The 26,130-nt window shown below is 38.6% G+C and overlaps 1 protein-coding gene across 8 annotated transcripts in view; it reads left to right on the top strand.

Annotated features, from left to right (window-relative positions):
• MLIP (muscular LMNA interacting protein) overlaps positions 1–26,130 on the top strand; it is a 111,490-nt gene that overhangs the window by 25,766 nt on the left and 59,594 nt on the right. For all 8 annotated transcript variants that reach the window (XM_061460609.1, XM_061460608.1, XM_061460607.1 and 5 more), the window contains exons 2-3: positions 22,021–22,179; positions 24,180–24,548. In XM_061460609.1, coding sequence (XP_061316593.1) covers positions 22,021–22,179; positions 24,180–24,548 — 528 coding nt within the window. The remainder of the gene's footprint in view (positions 1–22,020; positions 22,180–24,179; positions 24,549–26,130) is intronic.

Genomic DNA, 26,130 nt, shown 5'->3' with positions numbered 1-26,130 from the left:
AAAGTTATAAATATCTTATGGAGGATATTAATTGGATTTAGAAAGGTATTTAGAAATGGGCTATATGCTAAAGGAAAACATTGTAAGAAATAAATAGTAGTTCTTACCATAGATTCATGAATATTTGAGATAAGAAATACCTTTCTGCACCATACCATCCTTTCTTAGTAAAAACCTGATCTCTGCAGCTTGCAAAGAATTGGATTTCCTCTCGTGGGGGATTATTTCACAGAGTGGTAGATGGCACTGGGAAAAATTTTGCTGCTTTATTTTTTTTTCCCCCACTGGTTCTGTGGTGTGGACCATTGAAGTCACAGGGAGATGCAAGGAGTGGTGTCAGTTCACATCAGCTGAAGAAGCAACCCACAGTCCTTTCATCTTCCCTCAGATGAGTTTTACCTCTGTCATGAATTCCTCCTCAGATTTTTATGCCTTCCTGAAGCCATAAGAATCATTCTGTCTACCTGCACATTTTTAGCTCTTCATAAACTTTGCCCTATTTCTAATTTAATGCTTTCTCCTAGGAAAAGTAGTGTCAGATTTTGTTTATCAATGTATTTATTTTTGTTTACTGCTGACAATATATCTAGACAGTTTTAAAGAAATAAAAAGGGGTTTGCAGTATCCTATACAATCTTAAACAGCTGTGGTTAGAAAAACATTTACTACTTTCTTCCTGTGTTGATGTATAGTTTAGGATTTACGTACAAATCATGGGGACTGTGTCAAAGAGTACAGTGTCATTAGCATTTCCTTTTCTCAGTGTCATGCCGTTTGTCAGGTTTGAGGCTATTTGGTTTATTTTAAAGTTTTTTCATTACAGTACTTACTGCATAGATCAAGTATGTTTTCTGGAAATGCTTTTAGAGAATTAAGGTTCAAGAAGGTGCAATAATATTTACACATATTTACATATATATAAACATGAAATTGATTCTGTTTGAAGATAACGGATAAACAGATCCCTGCAGCTATTGCCTTTATACTTGTTGTGGTTTAAACCCAGTCAGGCAACTCGTTCACTCACTCTCCCCCCTTCTTTCCCTTGCCCTACTCCCGGAGGGACGGAGAGGAGTATCGAAAGAATGCAACTCCCATAGGTTGAGATAAGAACAGTTTAGTAACTAAGGTATAACACAAATCACTGCTGCTACCACCAATGACAATAATGATAAAGGAAATAACAAGGGAAGAGAATACAACACCTCACCACCAGCTGACTGATAACTTGCCCCCCTCAGTCCAACCAAGCACTGACCGATACCTCCTCCAACCCTGCAGTCCCAGCCCTTCCGGGTAACTCCCCATTACATCCTGGGCATGACGTGCTGTGGTATGGAATACCTCTTTGGTCAGTTTGGGTCAGGTGTCCTGTCTCTGCTTCCTGGTGTTCTGTATCACTAGGAATGAACTTGGCTGGCTGTCATCAAAAAACTTCACTTCCAAAGCAGGCAGAGAAGTACAATTGCTTTTGCAGTATTGCATACCATAAGCTCAAAGGCTCTCGGTGTATTTTATTAAAGTTGCAATTGACTGATGGAGATTAACCTTTTGCTAATTACTGCCATTTTAGAAACTGACAAATTAATACACTACTTCTGACCATCTATAATATTTATGGTGCATTTCCAGTCACCACAAGACATGCAAGTTGACTGCATCTAAACTCTTTAAAGCATCAACTTCTTAAAGTAATAATATTGTTAACACCTTTATCAGTGATTCTTCAAACTTTGAGTACCTGTCATGTGCCTTACTTAAGGATATCTATACTCATGCAAAAAATAATAATGCAAAAAAGGTTGTTGCTCTGGGGGCTCATGTAAAGAGTATGTTATAATGCATATTTTGCATTAAATTCAGAATGTCTCACAGTGATAATGTTCAGCCTTGTTAACAGTGTAATCTGTCTCATGATTTGGGAGGATTTTGCCAAGGATTTGACTAGGTTTCCACTAGTTGATCCCACTACAGTAATTTCACAGTTAAAGGAAAATAAGTATGTAAGTACAGAGAAATCATACGACAGAACACAAACCAAGTCCACCTTGTGCTTTGTTTTCTCATTAGATAAAGCCAGAACAAGAGATCTTCATTTGACTTTCTATAAATATTTTAGTCAAAGTACTTTGGATAAAACTTGAGGACATGTTCTTTCTTCACTGAAATCAATAGTGAAAATCTCAGAGGCATCTCTGGTCCCAACATTTCCACCTCTTCCCACCTCAAAACTCATTCACTGATCTGGGCAGATGCACTGCTACATCAGCACCCTTCAATCCGATAGAGACATATGGACATGCTGGTTAGTGACTGTGATGTGAGCTACCACCACTGTAGGCAACGTTCACTGGAGTTTGTTTAAATAGGGGTGAGATACCAAGGACTACTTCCAAATTGGAGATTTAGGCACTAGTCTTTCCCGAAGGTGTTACTTGGGCACAGAAAAAACTGCTGTCATTCATATGATTTTTTTAAGGGATATTTTTATTTTATGAAGGCTGTTACAGCAGGAAAACACTAGTTAGGCTAGAATGATGGTTTATTGACAATGACAAATGCAACATATCTCTTGTATATTTCTGCTGTGTTTATGTATGTCTTACAAAATCTTCACTGGGAGTAAGTCTGTAAAATGATTTCAAGGTCTTGTATAGATTATAAAATGTATCTACTACACTGCCATTATTGTATTAATAGGTGCTATATGTACTACTGTGAAGGTATTTTGCTAAAAGAAATATGATTTGATAAATACGATGTTTTTGGTAAATATGATGTCCAACTGCAGTCATTGTCAGTCTTTAAAATATCTACAATTGGAGGAATCAGTTTGCTTGTAATGCTTGGAGGTTTATTATTTATTCATCAGCTTCTTAAGTTAGATAGCCTTGGTATCTCAGTTTACTGTAGCAGAGTGTGTTGATTAGTGTTTTCTAGAAAGATTTGACATGTTAGGTTGATCTTGTCAGAGAGAGGTGGGTAGCGTATGTAGTGCACTATCACTATACATTTTAGCTGCTGGCAGTGAGAGAAGTGAGCTGACATTAATACATCTTGATAAGTGATACTGCTGTTACCAGTGTCACTTTTATCAGCAACTGCACAAAACATTGACCTAGGACTCTGATTTGATGTTATAATAAATTTGGCATGTATTAATATACATATCACATTGACTTCTTCATGACACACTCCTTGATATAAATATGGTTATTATATATTGCTTCAGTTGTTAGCATTGCCCTTAGTATCTCCCTCTATCTATCCTATCTCCTTCTATCTCCCTCCTCATATCCCTTACTGATAGAGGTAGCATTTATTGGTTTGGATATGAAATGATTATAGGTAACATTTTCTTATGAGAGGCTGTCATACAATTAATTTCATTGCCAACAATTCATGATGTTGTGAACAGATTCAATGTCATTCAAGGCTTTTTCCTCTTTCAAAGAGTACAAACCCATTTTGGATGTTTCATTCAAAATTAAATGTCTGGAAACATACACATTTTCTATTGAAAATGCAATTGTGGTATTACTTATATAACTGGCACAGACTCTGAATGGATGGTGGAAATCTGAGCTGTGAGGATTTAACTTGCACAATTCTGTGATGACTCTAGATGTCACTGGAATTCATTTGTCCATAGATTTTTATTTCATATTCACCATGTGGGTACTATGGAAGAATGAAGTAAGGGTGGGGTTTCCTTTATACGTGTGAGTCTTTTGGGGTGGAATCTCAATGGCTCTTAGTCCAGCATTGCCTATGCAGCTTTAACCTTTGGGTGCTTTGGGGTCTCTTGCAATCTCCAGGCTGTGCTGCATGCATGCTCCCTCTTCAGCTTCTGGGGCCATGTTTAAAGGAAAGGATTTAAGTGCCTCCCGCCATCTGGATGGGAACCCTTTCATTGTGGAAAATGAGTACAGAGCTGTACTGTACTTATTAAATGAAATGACCGTCTACACAATTAGCTTGAGCTTTGCATAGCTGCTGAGCCAGCAGGTCAGCAGGTTTGAGCTCAGGAACTTAAGAAGGGGTCACTGATCTATCTGTAGTATCACCTCAAGTCATGACAGGGAGCTGCCTCAGGCAGCCGTCAGGAAAAGGCAGAAACAAGCCTAAACCCTGGCCCTTGAAAGCGGTGAGTATCTGACATTGCACCACAGGGAAGCCGCTTGCCTTGTTCGGCATTCTCAGCTGTGACTCATTCCAAATTTAGGCCTCTAAACTAGATATCAGTTTCTTACGAGAATAAGACTATAAAAGTGGCCGAGCTGGATCAACCAGAGTCTTGTTTTGTACAGCGTCTTGTCTCAGGCTGTGGCTGGTAACATACCTAGAGAAATGTGTGAGAAAGGGGCAAGCACAGGAAGAGAACTCAGAAACCCTAATTTGCAGGAGAATTCCAGTGTCTTATCATTAGGCACAAGGCATGTGAGCAGGTTTCTCCAAATGAAATTCTTTCATGTTGTTTAATTAAATATTCATTGAGCCAGAGTGGGGAAACTAAACTGTCCTTTTGATTCCCATGTCTTGATGATCAGCTAGTGCTTAGATTTTAATATTTTTTTGTTTCTGTATGTTCTTATTATGGGCTTTTTTTTTTTCCTTGTATGATTCAATTTTATTCCAATAATTTTAGGAACCTTTTAATGGCTCTTGAAATATTCTTCATTCTGAACAGAATTTCATTGTGTGTTTGAACATTTTTGCATATGATGGCAAGAACTAACAGAAGACTAACATTTTTTGTACAACCCCTTTTGCTGCTATGTGAGTTAAATGCATTCTTTGCATATTCCCTAAAAATATTGTTCTTTTATTCTATCTTCATTTTTATATTTCATTTTTCAATAATCAGATTGTTATTTCATAAAGAAAAAGAAAGTCTATGCATGGAGTCAGCATTCGTTAGGCTTACAGGTAGTGTTTGATAACTTAGTAGACATTGTGTGGGTGCTACAAAAGTGTGAACTCAGTCTGAAAAGAGAAGAAATATGAAGCCTTATTAGAAGGTTTATCTTGCCCATCAGTTGCTATGAGGGGTACAGTGTATAAAAATTCTTACCCAGAATATACCTTCTAAGTGTGTATTTGCATGCTGGTTGTTTTAATGTGGTGACAAACAATTAAGAAAGAGCTAAATATATGAGAAGTGATGGATAATTCAATACTTCTGACTAAAAAAAATCCTGCCAAGGAGTTTTCTGTAAAGTTTCAGGTTTGTTTTATCAGACATGAGAGGTTACATGGTTGCAATTGTTCGATTAACATGGCTTGAATTGTTTGATTCAAACAAGCTATCCCATGTTAGTGGAGACACATTCTCACGCTGCCCAGGGGAAAAAGTAATGGTAGGATATTTAAATAAACATGTTTTCTTCATGGTCATTTGTTTTATTTTGCAGTTGCAGATGTCCAGCAGCCTATAGATGGTTGGTTCCCTATCTATACCTCCACTGCCAGATAATAACCTTTTAAAATAGACTCACAATCATGTGCACATGCTCCAAGAGAGATAAGCTGAGTTTGGATGAGAAAAACAGCTTCTGAAGTGTGCCACTTAGATAATTATGGGTGCTGAAACAATCTGATCATTTAGAATTTGATCTTTTGATGTGATGCAGCATAATTCTTGCTGGACTGTGCCTTTAATTAGTCTTCATGGAATGAGGTATATTTTAAAGTAGGCAGGTGCAAATGTATCACAGCATGGATTTTTTGTTGTTAATTTTATGTCATCTCTAAAACTTCATTAAAAATAGCTCAAAATCTGTATTTTTTTCCCAGGTAGCCATTAAAAGCTATAGAATTTTGTATGAGTAAGGCCTGATTTATTTTAATAGGACAACTATATAGCCCACTGACATAGGCAATAGACTGCAAAAACAAATCCCAAATTCTTGACTCTTCACCTTCACCCACTCAGTATTCTCTTGTCTTTCGTTTTAAAACACACACGCGCACAGACACACGCTTTCTACAGAAAGCATGCCAAAAGCCTCAAAATCCTGACTGCTGTAATGAATGTTTGAGGTTCCAGTAAACCAGAGGGACAGTGTAATGAAAAAGAAATAGTTTGTGCCCCGTGTAGCATACAAGGAGCTCTGAAGCAGACCTGATTTTGGTTTTGTGGCAGAAATCCTCTGTGTAAGCCTTTTTTTTTTTTTTAATTCTGCCAAAACCAGCTGTGGGCCAGTGCAGTCTTAAAGTTTGTGTTTATTTATTGATAGTAAGAAGCCAAACAAAAATGTCTGCCAATAACTTCAAATCTATCTGTGACCTCAAATGCATTGTTTTGGAAGAATAATAAAGGCTAATGACAACCCCTCAATCCAGACCCTTTATCTGCAGCCTTCTGGCTTTTTTTGTGAGCTTCACGTGCTTCAGTGGGTCTTGGCTGCTCGATGGCCAAAGGCAGGTGCCAGAGAGTGATGCAGAACAAAGTGCTCCCTTGAAGTTGCCTAAAGCTCCTTGCTTGCCTCTTAAATCCTTCACCCAAGGCCTTATCTTCAGGACTTTTGTGCTGATTTCTTCCCTGACCGTAGGTCCTATCACTGTTATAATGTTCAATCCCTGGGTTTGACATTCCTTGCTAGGAAAATACTTTATCTGAAGGAAAGTTTGTTTCTTGATGCTAATGGAGGATAGCATCTTTCAAAGCTTATGCTGAAAAGCACATCTGAGAAAGAGACATCTGAAAATAGCCTGGTAGCTGGGGCATTCATCAGTGCTGTAGGAAACTTGGGGTAAGTTTCCATCTTGTCCTTCAAAGAGAGGCGTATTCAAAAGCAGTTCTGTCTCTGCATGCTGGTGTTTCTACTAGTCACTCCATCCTGGATTCAAGGAACCTTCCAGATGAAAAGTGACTAAAAGCAAATATGATCTGTTGAGAGATTTTGTTAGAGCAAGTTGACTTTTTTATGTGGAAGAAAATACTTAGAAGAAAAATTCCTTGTCCATTTCAGAGCTGCAAAGGAGATGAGATTTCCTATGTATACTGGCAATAGAGTCAGCTGAGGCAATACAACATGCAACAAACACAGCATTTGACTTCTACTGAAATTAAACACAACCTTTTAATTTAATTAAATTTTACCATCTACTAGTATATTTGGTAATGTCCCACAAGGATCTTTTCTGGGAAGCAGAGGAAAAAATAAGTACTTGGTACAAGAGGGCTTTTGTGTCACTTCCAAAAATAACTTGTTTCATTTCCTTAACTTTCAAACTCTTTTATATGTGCCAATTTCTGGCTGGTTAACAAACAAGACCTAATAGGCAGGGCAGATGCAAAATCAAAGACTAGAACTGTAAGACATGTGCAGATGCAAAATTAAAGACTGGAACTGTAAGACATGAACTGCATGAGGTAGCTACTATTTTTGGTAAAATGCATGGCTTTTATTACAGTTTCTTTAAAAGTCAGGGAACGGGTGTTTCAGAGAAGAGGACTAATCCTGTGGGCACATCTGCCCTGTGCTTTTCTGAAGTGCCTGAGCTCTTCTGTTGACCTGCTGTAATCAGAACCTCAGCTGGATAGTGTTGGCCAGACTGAGCTTCTAATCCCTTTTTTCTTTTTTTTTCCCCCGAAGAAACAATCATAGTCAGTAGGAATATAAAATCTAACACCATGAGAAAGACAGAATCTGACATAAATAATGCTGAAATACAATTTTAAAATAACCTGAAGCTTTAATGAGGAGCATTCATAAATACAGTTAAATTGGATTTGCCAGTACATTGGTGTTAAGATATTCTTAATACATTGCTTACAGTTTTAGAGTTTTCAGGTTTTTTTTTTACTTTGAGACTAGATATGCTTTTGTATTATGTAAACCTGTGAAGCTGTTCATTAGATGTTGATTATAACACTTTCAGATTACATGGTGCCTTGTGCATACAGATGTGAGAGCTTTATAAAAATGCTTGTGATTTCTTAATATTGTTCACAAGACTTAGATAATCTCTGGGATATAGAATTCTAAGGAGAGTTATTTGCTGAAACATAAGAAGGAGTTTTATTAAGTCCATTTCTGTTTATTATCTATAAATCTTCTAACTTGCCAAAACATTGGGTGAAAAAGTATTATGAGTTATAGGGTCTTTCCTGTTGAATTTAAATGAAAGATTCACATTTGATGTCTGGTCTAATGATCCCTGCTCTTGGAAATTAAAACTTTGACTAATATCTCAAAACAACAAAGTAATCACTGAAACACTTAAAGTTTTTTAAATTTTGTATTAACCTTATAATTTATATAATGTGAATTGTAATATTAATTTCCATCGGAAACATGTTTTTCAGGATATGGATGAACAATACCAATCTCTGTTGGTAGCAAATTGTACATATATATAATATTATTTTTCAGAGTTTTGATGTTCACTTTAACTCGGAGTTGAGTCTTTTTATGAAATAATGCACATTGTTATAATTGGGATGATGATGGTAAATGGTACTGCTCTGTTATTAGTAATGACGGAAATAATGTTCAACTGACATCCAAGATATATTTTTTTCTCCCTTTTCAAAGCTAAGACCAAGTTCAAAAATTGCATCGTTTTTAATTCAGTTCTCAGGTAAAATTTGAATTATTTCAGGTAACTCTCAACAAAAAATGGTCCAAAGTCATAAAAAAAAATCAGCATGTCTTCTAGGTCTCTCAGTATTGTCCTTCATCCAGACATTTTATAACACTGCAGTAAGCGAGCAACATTCTCTGTGAATCTGGCAGTTCTGCTCTTAGAAGACTGCAAAGTCATCTGCTACAAAGGCAAAAGGAACAAAAGCCGCTTTGAAAGGCTACAGAATTTTGGAATCTAACCTTATAGTTTGAAGAAGAGAGTACACAACACTTACCATAATCAAAATGTTAAACCGTGGGAGAGGAGGAAAGAATATATTCCAATGTGGCATATGTTAGTTTTCTAACTTAATGCAGAGTTTAAGGGTAAGCGGTTCTCCCTGGTGATGAAGGTAGTTTCAGGATCTATATGGAATTACTGTCAGGATCAACCTTGATACTGAGGTTTTTTTTGGGTATTACAGGAAATATGGACTTTGAAATATTTTAAGCCAACAAATCTGGGCTTAGATATGGGTTTTGAAATAATATTTGAAATATTTTAAGGTGATAAAAATGTTTATAAAATCCCTGAAAATAAAGTTCCGACAAAAAACTCAATTGCTTCTTTAGTCTAAAGTAAATGACTGTGCAGATCTTTGTTAAACTTAAGCCCTTTTTATAATACTGTGATCCTTTTAGTTCATAGTGTCTATAGTGTTATTTACACATTTCCAGCTGAAAGTCTAAAGTATTCTTTATAACATCGACAGAAGGTTGCTTGAATTTGAAAGGCCCTTCTTTAGAAGTCTGATATTAGTAGCACATTTTGTCATGAAGCCAAACCTAAAATCACTGTGTTTTCTCACTTATCTACAAGTCAGATGTAAACTCTACCATAACTCAAAGGTAGATTGCAAACTGGAAATGGAGAGAATGACAAGAGAAATCTAGGTGGTGAGAGATTGCTAAGAACAACACAAAAACACAAAGGAAAGAATCACTGGTCTCTAGGTGCGTCAAGTGACCCTGAAATACAAGACCAAGAGCATAAGGCTAGAAAGAAGGAAGACATGATTTTGAAAGGAAACAGCGTCATTTATATTTCTGTTCTGTCAGGAATAAGACTTGCAGGGCAAAACCAGAACTTGACTTATGTAAAAATTACTGTCTGAATGGGATAGCCCCAGATATGAAGAGCTGTTTGGCTGGACTCATATTGGAGCTTGGATAGATACTGTATGTCACCTCTAGGTACAGAAACTGGTGAGGTGAGAGTTGTCCTAAATTAGCATGTCCTAACATGCTAACTATACATGCTAATTTCACCCCAACTAGTCAGACAACGTCATGTGGATGTAGGATATAGAGCTTTGATAGAAGTACACGTGGACTGTCAGAATATTTTAGTATAGACAAGGTTATAGGCATTTACTCAGTGCTGCACAGGAAGCCTGAGGCGCAGTATAGAAATCAGTTTTCAGGCTGCCCAGATTTGTTGGCTAAAGAAATTATGCTTGTTCTTGGTACAAAATGTGCAGTCCACTGTTCTACAGTTCTCCTATTCTTTCTCCTACACTCTAAAATATCTGAGGAATGGTACATGACTCTATTTAGCTGAATGATTATTCCAGAGTGCAAAACTCAATATGTTTTGTTTTTTTTTTTTATGAGACAAAGTCAAGTTTGTAAAATGACAATTCTTCACACAAACGCTTTTCTTGGAAAAAATAAATTTACTTAATTGGAACAAGTGTAGTTGTTTCTCCAAATAGATGAAATTGTAGGAAGGTGATCCTGGTGCTGTTAAACATGCAGTATTCTTTACAACTGAGAAAGGTCAAGTTGAAAGTTTAAAGGCAGCTGCTTTTTAATGATTAGCATGGAGAAGAAAACTATATCTCAAGTTTATCATCCTGCCCTCTTGTGAATGTGTGGAAGAAGCCAACAGCCATTCAGCTTTACCTTTTCGTTTGTTAGTAGCTGAGCACCAGAATAATTACTCCTTGTAGCTAGCATTCTTCTGAGCCCACACAGACCCACTCAGAAATAACCCATTAAAAGGACCTCTGAAAATCCTTGCTGAGAAGGGGAAAATATGACCTCTTCCTTGGTTTTATCACATAAATTTCTTCAGTGCTTTTTTATGTTCATTTTTATATATCCCGCACTGTGCTGTGCATGCTACAGACAGCAGCCTGGGGAAAGAGGCATCTGAATTATCAGCCCACTGAGTTTTATTAGCAGAGAACAGGTAAGAATGCTTATAGATGAGTTCATATTGATTACTCACTAAATCCCTTGGCAGAAGGCTCTAAAGGGTGGTGTGGCTTCTAATGGGAAGCTTACTGCTGATTATATTGGATGAAAGAATCCATTTTTTAATGATTAAAATACCAACAGCCTCATCTTGTAATTAGTTAAAAAAGCTGAAATTTAGCATCTGACATTTCCAAAATACTGTGTATCCTTAATGACATCAATAAGAACTCTGTTCCTTATGGCAAGGAGCTGAGGAATCTGGGCTATCTGGTTTTATGAGACTTTCACTGCTATCTGTTGGAATGGCAGCAGAAAAAATGACAGCAGATAAACTAGAAGTCCTCAGTCTGGTCATGTAAGAGTGGATAAAGACTAACATTTTAATTTCCTCTTCATGAAATCTATGAAAGCGTCCTTTTTTTTGTTTTTTTTTTTTAAATACCTTTTTCCAACTGATAAAAAAAATTTGATAAATCCAGATGCTGGATGGCTTTTTGGAATTTGAAGATCATATTTGAGAGTATGTCAAGATCAGCTGGTGAGATAAGCATGAAAGATGTGGTATTATCTGTCATTGATATGTGGGTGCCAGATGCAGTGCCTTTGAAAATTTAGTCTGTACATCTTTATTTGTTTCTTTATATCCTTTGCGTACCTGCTCCAAAAACAGCTCCTTAGCCCAGACAGAAGATGCAGCAGTTTGGGAGTGGGTATATCTATTGAAAATGTTGTATTTCAGAGATTTAAAAGAAATAAAACCAGAAGTTTTTATAATAATAATAATAGGAGAGTCCAAACACAGGAGGCAACTTAACAGGAGCTGTGATGCCAAGAGCACATCACATAAGTGTTTTCTTTGCCCTGTTAGATCAATTATTTTTAAATGAAAAGTTACTGTCCAATTAAACCAAACTCAGCCAAAAGGTTTTAACACTCAAAACCGCTTTACCTTTTACAATGTTCAAAAATGAAAATATTTTAAAAAACTAACCTGAAAAAAGAATATATATAAAAATAAATGTACTTATAACATTGTTTAGCTGAGAACACACAAAAGAGGGAAATTGGAGGTTTTCTTTGCTTCCAACACTTTAATGGAAGTGTTTGAAGTGAGAATGAATTTGAGCCTGAACCTGTGGTCTTTCAGGTTTGAGGAGAAATTTTTTTAGAGTGCTTGCTACAAAACTAGGTGACCATGGTATAAAGGATCATGGTTGTTCATTTCTTGCTGTCTGTCTTGGATGATAGGGGTGTTCACACTCTGTTGGAGTGTTTTGGATAGAGTTACACCTGGGGAAACACAGAGAGACTGTCAGTGCTGCCCTATAGGCAAAATACTGCTAAAGTGCTGTTGGTAACAACAGGTTTGAGCACAGCACTGACAGCCCTAAATCCAGCATATCCTCAGAAGAGTCCATGAAAGGTTTCACATACAGCTGTTAACCTGGAGCTCTTTAAAGCATAACTCAGCTGCTAATGTGAGGCTGTACTAGTCCTCCTTCAGTTGTGTGTAAACAAATCAGGAAGACAGTTCTTCAAAAATGAGCAGAGAAGTTGCACAAGTGGGAAATGCTCAATTTTGGCCTCTGCATCCAAATCACTGACAAGCCTGAAGGGTGTGGTGAAAGACCAGATAACTTGTGCGGCTCAAGCGTACTAAAAAGACACAGGGAGAGATGCAAAAATTTGTAGTTAATTTAATTAAAGTGTTAGCAGTCTAATATTTATTATTAATTATATATAATTATTATTTATTGTTAATTCCTTTTTTTTTCTGACAAATTGTTGAGTTAGAGGAGTCAGTCATCACAACCAGTGTTCATCAGAACACTTTTTATTGCCATTGATAGAATGAGGCTGGTTTTATTAACAGTGGATAACTATTCACACAGTGCCTTTAGTTACTCATGCAGGTCTCTTCTAATCTCATGCACTAACTCACAGCTACCCAGCTGGAGCCACAGCTGGGAGGGCAACCCTTTGTGCAGAAGCAGAGGGACCTACTGCTGTGCCTTTGGCTTCTAGGTTGAGTTGTCATGAACTTAATTTGGGAGCCTCTTGTTACTTTGTTTGTGTGTACAATCCCGTATGGTCTATGTAGAGCAGCTACTGCATTCTTGGATGGGGTTCAACTTGTTCACTGATGTTTCCAGTGTGTCCTGGTGATCTCGGGCAGATTGGGCTGACTCCTCATATTCTGAATTCATCATTTCCTGTGTGTTCAGATGGACCACTAATCTCCTGAGTTTATCAGTTTAGAAAAGACTTTCATGTGTTACCTCTCATACTTACCCTGCCTTCAATCTACTGTTTTCTCTTAGCATCTCCTCATTGCACTGCTCACACAAACGCACACAAATTCACATAACAGGTGGCTTATATGATGATTACTAGTCCAGCTACACTTTAAGTGTGAGGATTATTATTGCAGCTCATTCTCAATAATTACACAATTAAAACTGACCTAGACAAACTTTCTTATTTTTATCACCTCTTTTTTCATTTGCATTGTTATGGGAGCTGCCAGCACCTCTTCTTGTTTGCAAGGAGGTGTATGACGTTGATGGTGAGGCTCACTTCCCCTTCACTGCTAGCCCACTTGAAGTTATTTTTCTGTGTTTGCTAACAGTTCACTTACATTTTTTTTTATTGGCCAACAAATTCTATGTGGTATAGAAATTCTATGTTTGTTATGTTTTACACATGCTGGGTACTGTTTTTTTACTTCCTCTATTATCCTTAATAGCAGCACACAGGGCTGCATTCGTGTAGTGAATAATAACTGATTATTGATAATTTTTGCTTGTAGTCCTAGGGCTCCTATCCTATATTTGCAGTTTCCAGGCTTCTGCTATTATCTTGTGCTTGTACTTTTGGAGGCATCTGTTAAAATACCCTGGTTTTCTTCAAAAGCCTTCAAGATGTAGTTTCTTGATAACATGACATGTATTCTATTAGAATATATATATCCTTTTTCTGGAGTAACTCACTAGTTATTTCACTGTACAAAAATAATGGTCCATTAGATGTCACATGCAGGGATATGTATAGACACAGATGTGATGCTGGGTACCGCCTCCTGCAAAAATACGTTGCTTGCAACAATATCACCAGGTTGTTACCAAATTTGATTTATGATGCATCTCTGAAAGGTGAAGGCACTCATCTGTGGTAGCAGAACCACCTGACCTTGATCTTCCTGTAGTGGTGAGGGCAGGACTGGCAGTGCTCAGTGGTGTGGTGGCAAAACCTCACTGCATGTCAGCCTTGTATACATGAGGAGGGAGCTGGTCTGCCTGAAATCCCTCAGGCCCTCAGCCATTCAGGCATCTTGAGAAACCAAAGGGCAAATGGCTGGTGCATGTTACTGTTAAACTGGAGTTCCTTGCTAGCATCATCCCACAAGACTGATCTCTCAGCTCTGACAGATGAAAGTAGGGATTTATTTCTATTCCCAGTGCTTGATTTGAAACTCCCACCTGCTTACTCATAGATGCAGCTTTCCGGAAAAGAACATGAGGAGAGCTATGTTATCCACATTAATGAAACTGTGTTCCCAGACTGCTGTGAGAATGACAGGAGCACTCTGGAAACTCTCAGCACTGAAATTGCAATAAACTTTTATAGGAAAAAAAATAAAGTTAACTTTCAGTTTCTCACTGAGTAATTGAGATAGAGTTTTTCAAAAAAGGACTGGCAAACTGGGATCTATAGTGCCTTGCTGCTGTTATGTGACTAAGCAGTCTGCAGCCCTTTTGTTGAGTGGAAGTAGCATGACATTGTATAAGCATATATGATGCACATCAGAGTGTGTGAATGTCTCTGTGTATGCACTAGTATGCGTACTCTACATACGATCTCATAAATCCTATGACCCTGTAAGGACTTGAGTTTAGGTGCAGAAATTTTTATGTATCTACAGGCACTGGGCTTGGTGTGAAGTCTCCCATTTCCCAGGGAGCCTTCTGACTGCTAATGTATATCATAAGTGGTCCGTGTGCATGCACGACAGCAACATTTATTTGTTTTCTTTAATTTTATTTTGCAATCAACCTTCAAACTTTTCAGTCTACTTCTGCCCTTCCTTGACTTCCTTCTGTGCAAGACCAGATGACAAGCCTGGCCATACTACAAAAAGTCCTGTGCAAAATCAACAGCAATATTTTTGAATAATTTCTGATTGATCCATGCAGTAAAATGAATGCAGGCAGACAGAAGGAAATGGTGATTACCTGCTGAGGAAATGGCTGGAGGCAGTCTGGTGTGGGTCACCCCAGTCATCCTTGGTGTCTAATGTTTTACGATAATTTAGTCAAAATGCTTTAATTAAATCAATTAAACATAACAGGCAAAGTATTTTACTCCCTCTTTGCAAAGGAGAAAATTAAAGGTTATCTTTACTTACTTTTCACCATGCTTAGCTGCATATATGTAGACCAGTATGAAAAAGCAATTACAGCTGTATAAAGTCTGCTGGGCTAAAGAGCTAATTAAAATTGTTACTGAAAGGAAGCACTTCAGCTGAATGAGCTTTTGCGTTTTAAATAGCAGATTACAATTTATACTATCATTCATTTGCTCTTTTTAGTGCTTTACACATTAAGTTTCAAAAATTACTTGTCTGTGTGTGCATTTTAGTGTGTGCTGATGTACTGAAAGAAGGAAAAATGATCTGCTGAAGGTGATACAAGGGGCACATCACAGGGCTTGGGGAAGTTCCTGGACCACAGCTGTCAGTGGGAATTTTGGCACAAAATTCATCTGGGCTGTAATTTCATCCTGGACTTTTGGATTGGATTTAGCTTTTTCCCCTGAAATTTCACAAAGTTGGTGTTCAGATCATCTGCTGCTCTTTGTAAAAGGTTTTAGATAAGCCAGAGCTCATATTACACAATAATCAGCTAATCCATATTAGGTTACTGTGATAGCTATAAATCAGGATATGAAGACATGCTGAAGATTCTTACATCTCAACTGATACTTTGTTCTGTAGTAGACTAGTATTTGTCTCAAGGAGGAGATAATGTCTCTGTGTGCTTTGACTTTAGTCTGAGCACAGGAAAGGAGTTTAAGGAAAGGTTACACAACCCAAGCCATATTTTCGGATGTCCCCTCTCCCTGACTGGGTGAGTGGTGTTAGCTATTCTCACTTTGTGAGCTGTTAGCTCTCTCTGTGTGTTAGAGTTATATTTAGCACACAGGAATTGTGAGCATGTGAATTTGTACTCTGACCAAAACAGTGCTTCAGTCAACATGTTTCTATATCAAGATGCACATGCTTATTATTTTGCTATTATTTATGCATATATTTCCTTTATCTATCCTTTAAACAAATAAATAAACAGCCTCAAAAGGAAGTACTTGGTATTGCAAGAGTGAGGTTTTCTCAGGGTGTCTTCTTGTTAGTGAAATGACTTACATTAGCAAATCAGTGGAAGAAGTGGTAATGTGAACCAGCATATTCAATTTCACTTTAGCAATCTGTATTCCAGAAGGAAATCCTGGGAAGCAATCACTGACAATGGAACCTCAATTTAAATTACAAAATAGGCAGTATGCTGAATGTATATAGAACATGCAAGAGATTAAATGGAAGGTTCATTTGCCTTCATAAGGTAGCTAAGACAATAAAAATGTGCTCTACAAGTAAAGGCTGTAGAAGCTGTGGTAATGAAAGCAATAATTAATATAATTTAAGTTACTATCCCTGGGGCAGTTGTAAACAGATGGTATTAATTATGCAACAAACCTGTTTGTAAGTTGATGGTACAGGAAGTCATGGAAGCTATGTAGAATAAGTTTTTGAAGCTATTCAGCAATGTGTATGCAGCAGTTTATAGACCCCAGTGGATATTCAAAGGTTATTTATATTAAACTCTGTAATTTATATTCTTCAAAGAACTAAGTAACATGAAAGGATACAATTAAAAACAATCAATTATTTCATTGTGCATAAAGTTGATTATATAATATTAATCAGAATTTATCAGTATCAACTTGAGTAGATGTAGCATATGGCATTTTTCTGCCACTGTAACTCTATTGATTCAAGTAAATTACAGCAGCAGGGAATGTACGGCGTTGAACTTTTAACCGTTCCTGCTGGTTATGGGGAAAAGAGGATAACCTGCAAGAAATTTTCATGTTTACATTTGTTTGAATTTGAAGGCTATGTATCCTATCACAGAATCACAGAATGGTTTGGGTTGGAAGGGACTTTAAAGATCATCTAATTCCAACCCTCCTGCCATAGGTAGAGACACCTTTCCTTAGATCAGGTTGCTCCAAGCCCCATCCAGCCTGGCCTTGAACAGTGCCAGGATTGGGGCGGCCACAGCTTCTTTGGGAAACCCGTGCAGTGCCCCACCACACTCACAGTAAACAACTTCTTCCTAAAATCTAATCTAAATGTTCCCTCTGTCAGGTTAAAGCAACTCCCCCTTATCCTGTCCCTATGTGTCCTTGTAAAAAGCCCCTCTCCAGCTTTCCTGTAAGTACTGAAATGCTGTTCTAAGGTCTTCCCAGATCCTTTTCTTCTCCAGGCTGAACAAGCCCATCTCTCAGCCTGTCTCCACAGCAGAAGTGCTCAAGCTCTCACAGCATCTTTGTGGCCTCCTCTGGACTCACTGCAACAGGTCCACTCCCTGGAGGCCCCAGAGCTAAAGGCAGTACTGCAGGTGGGGTCTCACTCCATTCACATCACTACCTGTCCTTGTAAATAGTCACTCTCCAGCTTTGTTGTAGGCCCCCTTTAGGTACTGGAAGGCTGCCTTCCACCCTCTGTAGGCTTCCTTCTTGTGTTGGAGTTTGTCCAAAAGCTTGTTCATCCATTCAGGCCTCCTGTTTTTTATCCTGCCTTCCACTTTGTTGGGAAACATTGCTCCTGAGCTTGGAGGAGGGGTTCTTTAAGTATTAACCAGCTTTCTTTGGTCCCTCTTCTCTCCAGGGCTTTATCCCATGTTATTCTACCAAGCAGAAACCTGAAGAGGCCAAAGTCCGCTCTCCTGAAGTCCAGGGTAGCGAGCTTGCTACACACCCTGCTTGGACCCTAAGGATCCCAAACTCCACCATTTCATGGTCACTGCAGCCATGACTGCCCTCAAGCTTCACATTCCTCACCATCCTTGCCTCTATATATTCAGAGTGGCTATCAGCAGGTGTAATTAAATGCTGAAAATCCAACCTGTTAATTTCTTTCAGTTCTTCAAGGACAAAAACATCAGCCAGAGATATACAGTAAATGACATGAGTATATTAAACAAAATGCAAAAATCCTTTCTGTAGCTTTTTTTAAAAAAAGTATGTAATGGTTCTTTCTACTTAATATTTTCTAATTAATATTTAAGTTTTAAAATGTCAAAGTATTTTTATGTATTTTTTAAACGTTTGCATTTTCTGAACTAGCGTTGTGATACTTGCTTGTTGCCTAGGTTTCTGTGATGCAGCCTAGACTGCATGACAAGTTTTACTTGCTAGAAGTTCCTGATTCTTACTTGCTATGAGTGAGCCTAAGAGGAAGTCATTCTTGCACGCTGCCTCATGCAGTATCTGGCAACTCAAAACTTTCTGAAATGCAGTAATTCTATTTGTCAGTTTTTACTTTCTAAGCTCTAGGAAAAATAAAATATACTAGGGGAATATAAATAGTGCCATGCTTTAATGGCACCTCCCACCTGAAAAGATATTCTAGCTTGCACATCTTTATATGTGTTTTCAAATGTTATTTTTATCTTGCAAACAATTTTGATGGTTATTTACACAAGGTGTTTAGGCCAAATACAGCAAAGTTTTCTTCATGTATTCTTTTTTTTTTTTTTTTCACCAAAGCAATAAAATTGGAAGTGCAGGGTAAGACACAGTACAGAATTAGCTGCTTGCAAGATCTTTCCACTACAGTGCAATGGGCTGGAGCCTCGTAACTTGGCTTTTGTTTGTATTTACTCATTATAAATATGCAGATAAAGTGTGGTGAGTTTAGCAGTGCTACCACATTTGACTGAAATTTTCACACAAATCTGTGTGCGGGCTTGCTATTTACACACTTCTCTCTCCTTTCTTACAAGGAATATTTTGTGCTCTGATAAAGAATACTCACTGATATAGAATGGCTGCTGTCAAGTGTCAAACAAGAGCACGAGAAGAGGGTGAGGTAGAGGGAGAAAATGTTAGTAAAGATGACTGAGGTAGCCAGAGTCACTAGCTGCATTTCCTAATTAGAGATAGAAGATGAAAGCACAGCTACAGATGTGCAGGAAAGCAAAAGCCATCTCCATCTGATTTCAGTGGAGACCTGGGGTCTGTGTAAGACTGTAATGGATGTCAGCTGTGCAGAAATCGCTGATGCTAATATGATGGATGCTCCTGCTTGTGCTCAGGCAATTCTGCTTCTTCAGGAGTACTTCTGGGTGCAGCAGGTCCTTGGGTGGAGGCTCTATCCCTGGCTGCATTATAGGGACTGGTGACTGCCTCCTAGTGAGCATGTCCTTGAGTACTGACGTTACTCTGCTGACTTATATCAGGAGCAAGCAATAAGTGTTTAATGTGCTGGCTATTAATATTTAAAACCTGTGATGCTTCTTTATGAAAAGCAATGATCAGATTCAGGTACCTTGGGTGTTGAGGGAAGGACAGAGCTATGTTGTTTCTCAGTCACATAAAATAACATCCAGGGATCCTCCTGCGATGAAGCATTTAACAATCAGTCTTTTGCTACTGATTCAGGCCCTGCATCATGTACTCCAGTGCTTGGCCACTTGTGTGAAGTGGAGGGTGAGGAAAGTAGGAGATCCTCTTGCTTCTAGCTGAGTAGCAAGCCTGCAGTGTAATGTAACCTGCTCATGTAAGTTTGTGAATAGAAAGGTGTGATTTTGGAACTCAGCTGCCACTTGCAGACATCAAAACACCTCATTGTTTCAGAATTAGAGGAGGACACACGGAAATTTGTTCAGGGTTTGCCTGAGAGACCAGAGTTCTAAATTGTAGAGAAAAGAGCACTTGGTAGTGTTTGTAGAAATAACCTGTCCCTGTTTTGCATAAGCCCTCCAGGAGACAGCTGTCAGTGGAATTAATGAATATTTGTTTAGATATGTGTTTTTTTTTTTTAAAAACTGGAAATCTATGTCTATAATTTTAATGTTCCAGCCACAAGGATATATATAAGGAGAATAATGTGAATGTATTCTATAATTCCACTCTGTTTTGTAATTGCTACTTACTTATGGACGCAAATTACAAAGAAGCATAATGAGAGCCATAGTTCTCCAATCTGTTTTACTTTAAACAAGCAAGCAAAAGCCAGAGACCAAGAAATAGTCCTGTTTTTCTGTATGATTCATTCCAGTTCAAAGCTCTGCATATTAGAGTTCATTGAAAACACAATTAACTGCCATAAGCTTTAAATCAGATGATTAAAAAAAAAAAAAAAAGAGTGGAAATCTATGCATTCCACAGTTTTGAATCAGAAAGAAGGATTTTTTACATCAAGTAGTGAGGATGTCAACATGTCAGGTTTGGTGGTCTGGGATGTAGCTCCTTCTATTTACCTTGCCAAGACCTTTGTAGTTCTACTCCCTGATACCTGGCAAAACAGCTGAGAGATTTTACCATGGTAGGGACTTTTTTCCCTGTTCAGTATCTCCGGTGAAGGAGATGGAATAGATGGGGGAGCACTGTGGTAAAATTGAATGTTTAGGTTAAATTGCTTTCTCTTAGTCTTTTCTTTCAGTGCATTCAGGCTCCACACACACAGTCTTAGCAAGAATGCAAGATGGAGAGAGAGAAATAAGCAGACAGACATGCAATTAGATCGTGCATGTGGCTGAATGACCTGAAGAAATCAGGATAAGATCCTTTCCTTGAATCAGAATTCACCCCAGATGTTGTTCAGAATTAGCTGCATTTGCATTGGAAAACGTAAACAAGTTTTGTATTCTTTTTGCAGAGCAGAGGTTTTTCCAATTAAAGTTGTTAAACAAATACTCTTGAGGCTGCAATATGTCCAGATACAGTGGTATAATTACATTGTTGTTCTATTAAAGTGGAGCTAAACAAAGATAAAAACAGCCTTGAAATGAATGGAATATGGTTTTCTGATGCTGGTATGGAAAATGGAAAGAATAACAAATTATTGAACAAATTTTCTCCTGTCTGCTGTGCCATACCACTAATATATATAGTATGTTGTTTGGCAAAATCGAGACAATTTTGTCTGGTAAAGAAGGCTTTAATATCATAGAATCATAGAATAATTAGGTTTGGAAGGGACCTTAAGATCATCTAATTCTACCCCTCCTACCGTGGGCAGGGACACCACACACTAAACCATGTTACCCAAGACTCCATCCAAACTGGCCTTGAGCACTACCAGGGATGGAGCATTCACAACTTCCTTGGGCAACCCATTCCAGTGCCTCACTGCCCTCACAGTAAAGAACTTCCTTATATCTAACCTGAACTTCCCCTATTTAAGTTTGAACCCGTTACCCCTTGTCCTATCGCTGTAGTCCCTAATGAAGAGTCCTTCTCCAGCATCCTTGTAGGCCCTCTTCAGATACCTGAAGGCTGCTGTGAGGTCTCCATGCAGCCTTCTCTTCTCCAGGCTCAACAGCCCCAACTTTCTCAGCCTGTTTTCATACAGGAGGTGCTCAAGCCCCCATCACCAAGCACCTTGTTGTTTTTCATGTGCCTTAGCGTGCCTTTCAGGAGAATCTGCTCCAAGATTTTGCCAGGCACAGAGGTGAGACTGCCTGGTCTGTAGTTCCCCAGGTTATCCATTTTCCTCTTCTTGAAAATGGGGGTTATATTTCTGTTTTTCCAGTAGTCGGGAACTTCACCTGACTGCCATGATTTCTCAAATATGATGGCCAGTGGCTTAGCAGCTTCATTTGCCAGCTCCTTCAGGACCTCTGGATGGATTTCATCAGGACCCATGGACTTATGCACATTCAGGTTTTTAAGATGATCTCAGACCTGATCCTCTCCTACAGTGGTCCCAAGGTCTCCGTTCTCAGAGATATATATATATATACATGTTAAAAAAATATACTGTGACCCAATAAAAAGCCCACAATGACTGGTATAGTTAATAATATGTTTGTAAGTTAAGTAGATAATTCATGTTCTTTCAACTCTGACTAAAATTTTCTTTATTTGGATAAAAAAGTTGAACTAATTATGATATTTTTAGGTGACTTCTGAAGAATCTGGAACCAAACCTCTGACCTTCACATTTGTACCATCCATTGGACGACTTCCAACTCATTGTGAGGTTGTGGATGTCTCTAAGTTCCTTGTGACAATTCCAGAGGAACCAAAGGATCTGAGCAATCAAGAAATTATAAATAAGGTAGATTTCTGTTTGCACTAATTTTTCCACCTTTTCAAAGACATAGATGATTTTATTCTGAGCATCATTGAACTCCTGCCCTTTCCCTTGAACTGTTCCTTGGCTTGTTCTTGATTTTAATTACCAAGCCTACCAGAGATGGAGAATTGTTGTGCTGGGGAAGGCTGATACCTGCTCAATAGCTTGTTTTGCCTTTGGCAGAGTTTGTATTGGAAGGAAAACCTTGCCCATCTTGATACTCCCTTCTGTCAGTCATGCAAGGCTATATTCTTGGCAGACAAACTGCGATTCCTTCCTGATCTTCATAGGAGCAAAGGTGGTGTGCAAGGAGTTTTATCACATAGGAATTGACCAAGAATTGGTCATGGGATCCTGGTTTCATCAAATTCCTGTGTTGTGGCTTCCAGCAAAGATGCCAATCCCTTTCATAGCTGCATAGAGTGTGTCAAAGTGGAAGCTTGTTTTTTGTGTTTGGAAACTTATCCCCATGATTACTTACGACAGTGAAGCCACCAGCCCAAGACTGCTGGTACTTCTTCCTTTGGTAAGCTCACAGTGTTTGTTACTACTTTCTGCCTCCCAACACTTAACAGTCTCTTGTTTTATTCCACGCTGCTTGAAAAGAAAATGCAGCCCTCTGGTTAATATTAATGCTTATGGTGATTCTGCTTTTGTAAAACAGCTCCTTCTCTAAGACATTGCTGGTGCTGCAGTTCTGGATGCTCTTCTGTGTCATAAACTTTCACAGGAGTTCATAGACTTCTGACCTGAGCATGCTCCAGCATTTTGAGTGTCCTGTCTGTCTAAAACCAGATTAGGTCTGGGCAGAGAATGGATGTGCTTGAAGAGACATGCATTGCAATATTATCCTCAGGATGTTTAACTTATTAATTACATTTCCAGCCACTCAATGTTGGGTTTGCTGTAAGTAACGGTAAAGCAGAATCAGGTTTTCCTCACATCTGTTTCCCTGTATTTCCCTGTAGGCAGAGAAAACTTTCCTGGCAAGTGAGCAGTAGTGAGGCCTTCATAACATAGCTTATTCCTTCTTCTAAAATGTCTAGAATCTGAACAATATTTTAAAAACCAAACCAACATCAGATAATTTAAATAGCACCTCCATAGTCATTTCCCCCATTATAGTCCAATATTTTTTTCAAGAACTGAGCTCCAAGAACTCATGGAACTGCAAGTGAAGTTGAAATTTGTAATTACTATAGTCCTCCACCTGGATTAAAAAATAAGCCCCATCTACAGTCTTTCTCTCGCAGTCCACAGTATTCCTGTCTTTTCACCTGATTCCTGCTGCAAGAGAAATATGACTTACCTTAGCAGTTTCAATACAGAATGATTTTGTGATGTGTCACATGCCCAGCTTGCGCTACTCCCACTCTCATCCAAAGCATGCTTGAGAAGTTACACAATGGGAGTGGAAATTGCAGAAAATATGAAGAACAATTGTAGCCTGTGCTGACAAACTTGAAGATACAGTAATGCTCTCTGACCTCAGATTCTTTGTCTGCTGTCTTCAGAGGATGACCTGGCACAAAGGCCTTTGTTTCTTCATTAATATGTATAAGTTTTGTCCCAGATTTTTCTGTCAGACTCCTCTGAGGAGCATTGTCTGCTCCCATGGATCCCACTGTCGGGATGCCTTCCCATTGTGTCTGGCATAGTCTGCTATGACAGCTCATTTGGCTTAACTGCACCCTCCTTTTCAGTTCCTGAACCAGCCCCAGGCTTGGGCCACTGCTGTGTTCAGAGTCCCGTTGTTCTGTGAGATGCTGGGAAAGAAGCCCCGCAACGTCGGCTGGGGAGCTGGAAGTGGGGGGCTCCCTGGCAGATTGTTTCTGCTCGGTGTTGATGCCCAAATTTCGTTTGCCCTCTGCACCTTTGGTAGTGCACTGCCAGCCACCACTGCAAGTTAAAACTACTTTGCATTTTGGGAAGCACGAATAAAATGCAGCTAATTGGGATTTTTTTCCTTGTACCTTTTGCAGTCTAATGCAGTCTCTGATGAACTGGCCTTAAAGAGTGGGGCCAGAAAAGACTGCGTGTCGGCCGTCCATACAGACAGCATCCGAACGGTTTTCCAGTCCCCGGGGTGTAATCTGAGCAAAGGAGAAATGCAGGAGAATGACCTTTTTAAGGCTGAGTTTATCCTGATTACGGACTCCGGTGAAGAAGATGAAGTAGCTGCTGCCTCGAGCAACGCTCTTCGGCCTTCCAATGGCTATGGTGCCATCAGCGCTCAGCTGCTGGCCACATCCCATGTTTCTCCTGGAATTGGGGCAGGGAAACCTCCTGGAGATGAGCACATTCCAGGTGCTGCACTTTCCCATAGCACTGTGGATCCACAAAAACATCAGGTAACCTGTTCTTTAAACTACAGAGCTAACCTTTGCTTACTAAAGCTTTCAGGACATGGACACTGACTCACTTTGCAAAGCAGCTTGGCCAATTTATTTTTTAGTTAGCATTTTTGTTGGCCATTCCTGTCACGTTTGGACTCTAAAGTATTTTCCCAGCCCTTCTGACTTGCTGCCTCTCTCCATGGCTTTGGTGTACACATGGAACAGGTAATGCAGACTTTTTGTTCTTTCCTTTAAGAGCAGCTCATCTCACAGCAAGTTAATCAGAAGATTTTAGATTCCTAGCTAGGCTAAATGTACTGAAATCAGTGGAGCCTGTAGATTATTTGAATTAGTGCCATCAGACTTCCCAGGCCCAGTTTTTGTTTTCAGCACCTGATGCAACTCTTTATGGTAAAGAGGCTGCAAAAACAGAATAATCCGTTATTCTGATTGTTAGTTAGCACTGCCTTTGCACAAGTGTAAAGAACTAATGAATATGAAAGCCCTTTTTATGCTGATGTTTTTAGGGTACATTTATTGATTTATTTAAATTTTAAGTTGTCACTGGGACAATTCAAAAAAGATCTTTAAAATGTTTCATTTTCAAAATGCATCAATACAATTTGCTGCATGAAAAGTTAATGTCTCCCATCTTGGAAATAACATGGATGGTTTTCAAGGGTGTATACGCAGAGGAAATCTCTGTCTCTAGCAAAATTGCAATATCTTTCATACATGGAATAAATTCAGACTTTTTTTTTTGACCTTGACAGGCTTTTCATCATTTGAAAATGCAATTCTTCATTGATACTTCAAAAAAATAAAATTTAAGCATGGCTACTTTGTCTCTGAAAATGAATAGGACTTCCTATCTTGTGTTGAAATATTTGTGGTACTCAAATTTTCATCAAATTCAGTGTGAATTTTTGATTGAGGAAATTGTGAATAATAAATCCACTCTGGTTTTGGATTCATACCATTATGAAATGTCCATTTCTTCTGAAAAACTCCCAGTGAACTCAGTGGAATTTTACCTGAGGAAGGTATAAGGGCACAGATAAATCCGTGTAGAGGAAACAGCCTGTAAAAGAATAACCGTCCTTGGGAAATACAAATTTATTTCATCAATGTTCAGTGTACAGATTCTCCCAGGCTTACTTGGGTGGTTTCTTTAAAAGGTGTCACAGAAACCGGGTGGATTTTTTGTAGGACTATACACAAAAAAATAATGTCCTATAGGTTTTTTTAAGCTTTCTGTCTCAAGTCTCCAGAGATTTTGTCAAGTTTTCCACAGTCTCCAGTGCTTCTTTCTGACTTTCTGGTTCTCAGGTCACAGGCTTTGTAGGGAATATTTTTTGTCCAATTATCAAATTCTACTGAGATCAAAGCATGGCTAACTAGCCTCAGGACAAGTTCTACATTGAATCAGTTCTGCTCTCAGACATGAGTTTTGCCTTTTTGCCCCTCAGTTTGTCACACTCTCCCTTTTCCTTTTTGACCAGCACATGTCTCAGGGCCTTGTTGGTATAAGTAGCCACATATTTTTGTGCCCTTCCAAAGCAATGTGATCTCACAAGACCACTTGCCTTGTACCCAG

The sequence above is a fragment of the Pezoporus flaviventris genome, unplaced genomic scaffold (assembly GCF_033815535.1).
Source record: "Pezoporus flaviventris isolate CSIRO_AGI_PZ_B2104156 unplaced genomic scaffold, CSIRO_AGI_Pfla_v1 ptg000031l, whole genome shotgun sequence".
NCBI lineage: Eukaryota > Metazoa > Chordata > Aves > Psittaciformes > Psittacidae > Pezoporus > Pezoporus flaviventris.
Note: the sequence above shows the minus strand (reverse complement) of the source record. Positions and strands in the feature narration are given on the sequence as shown.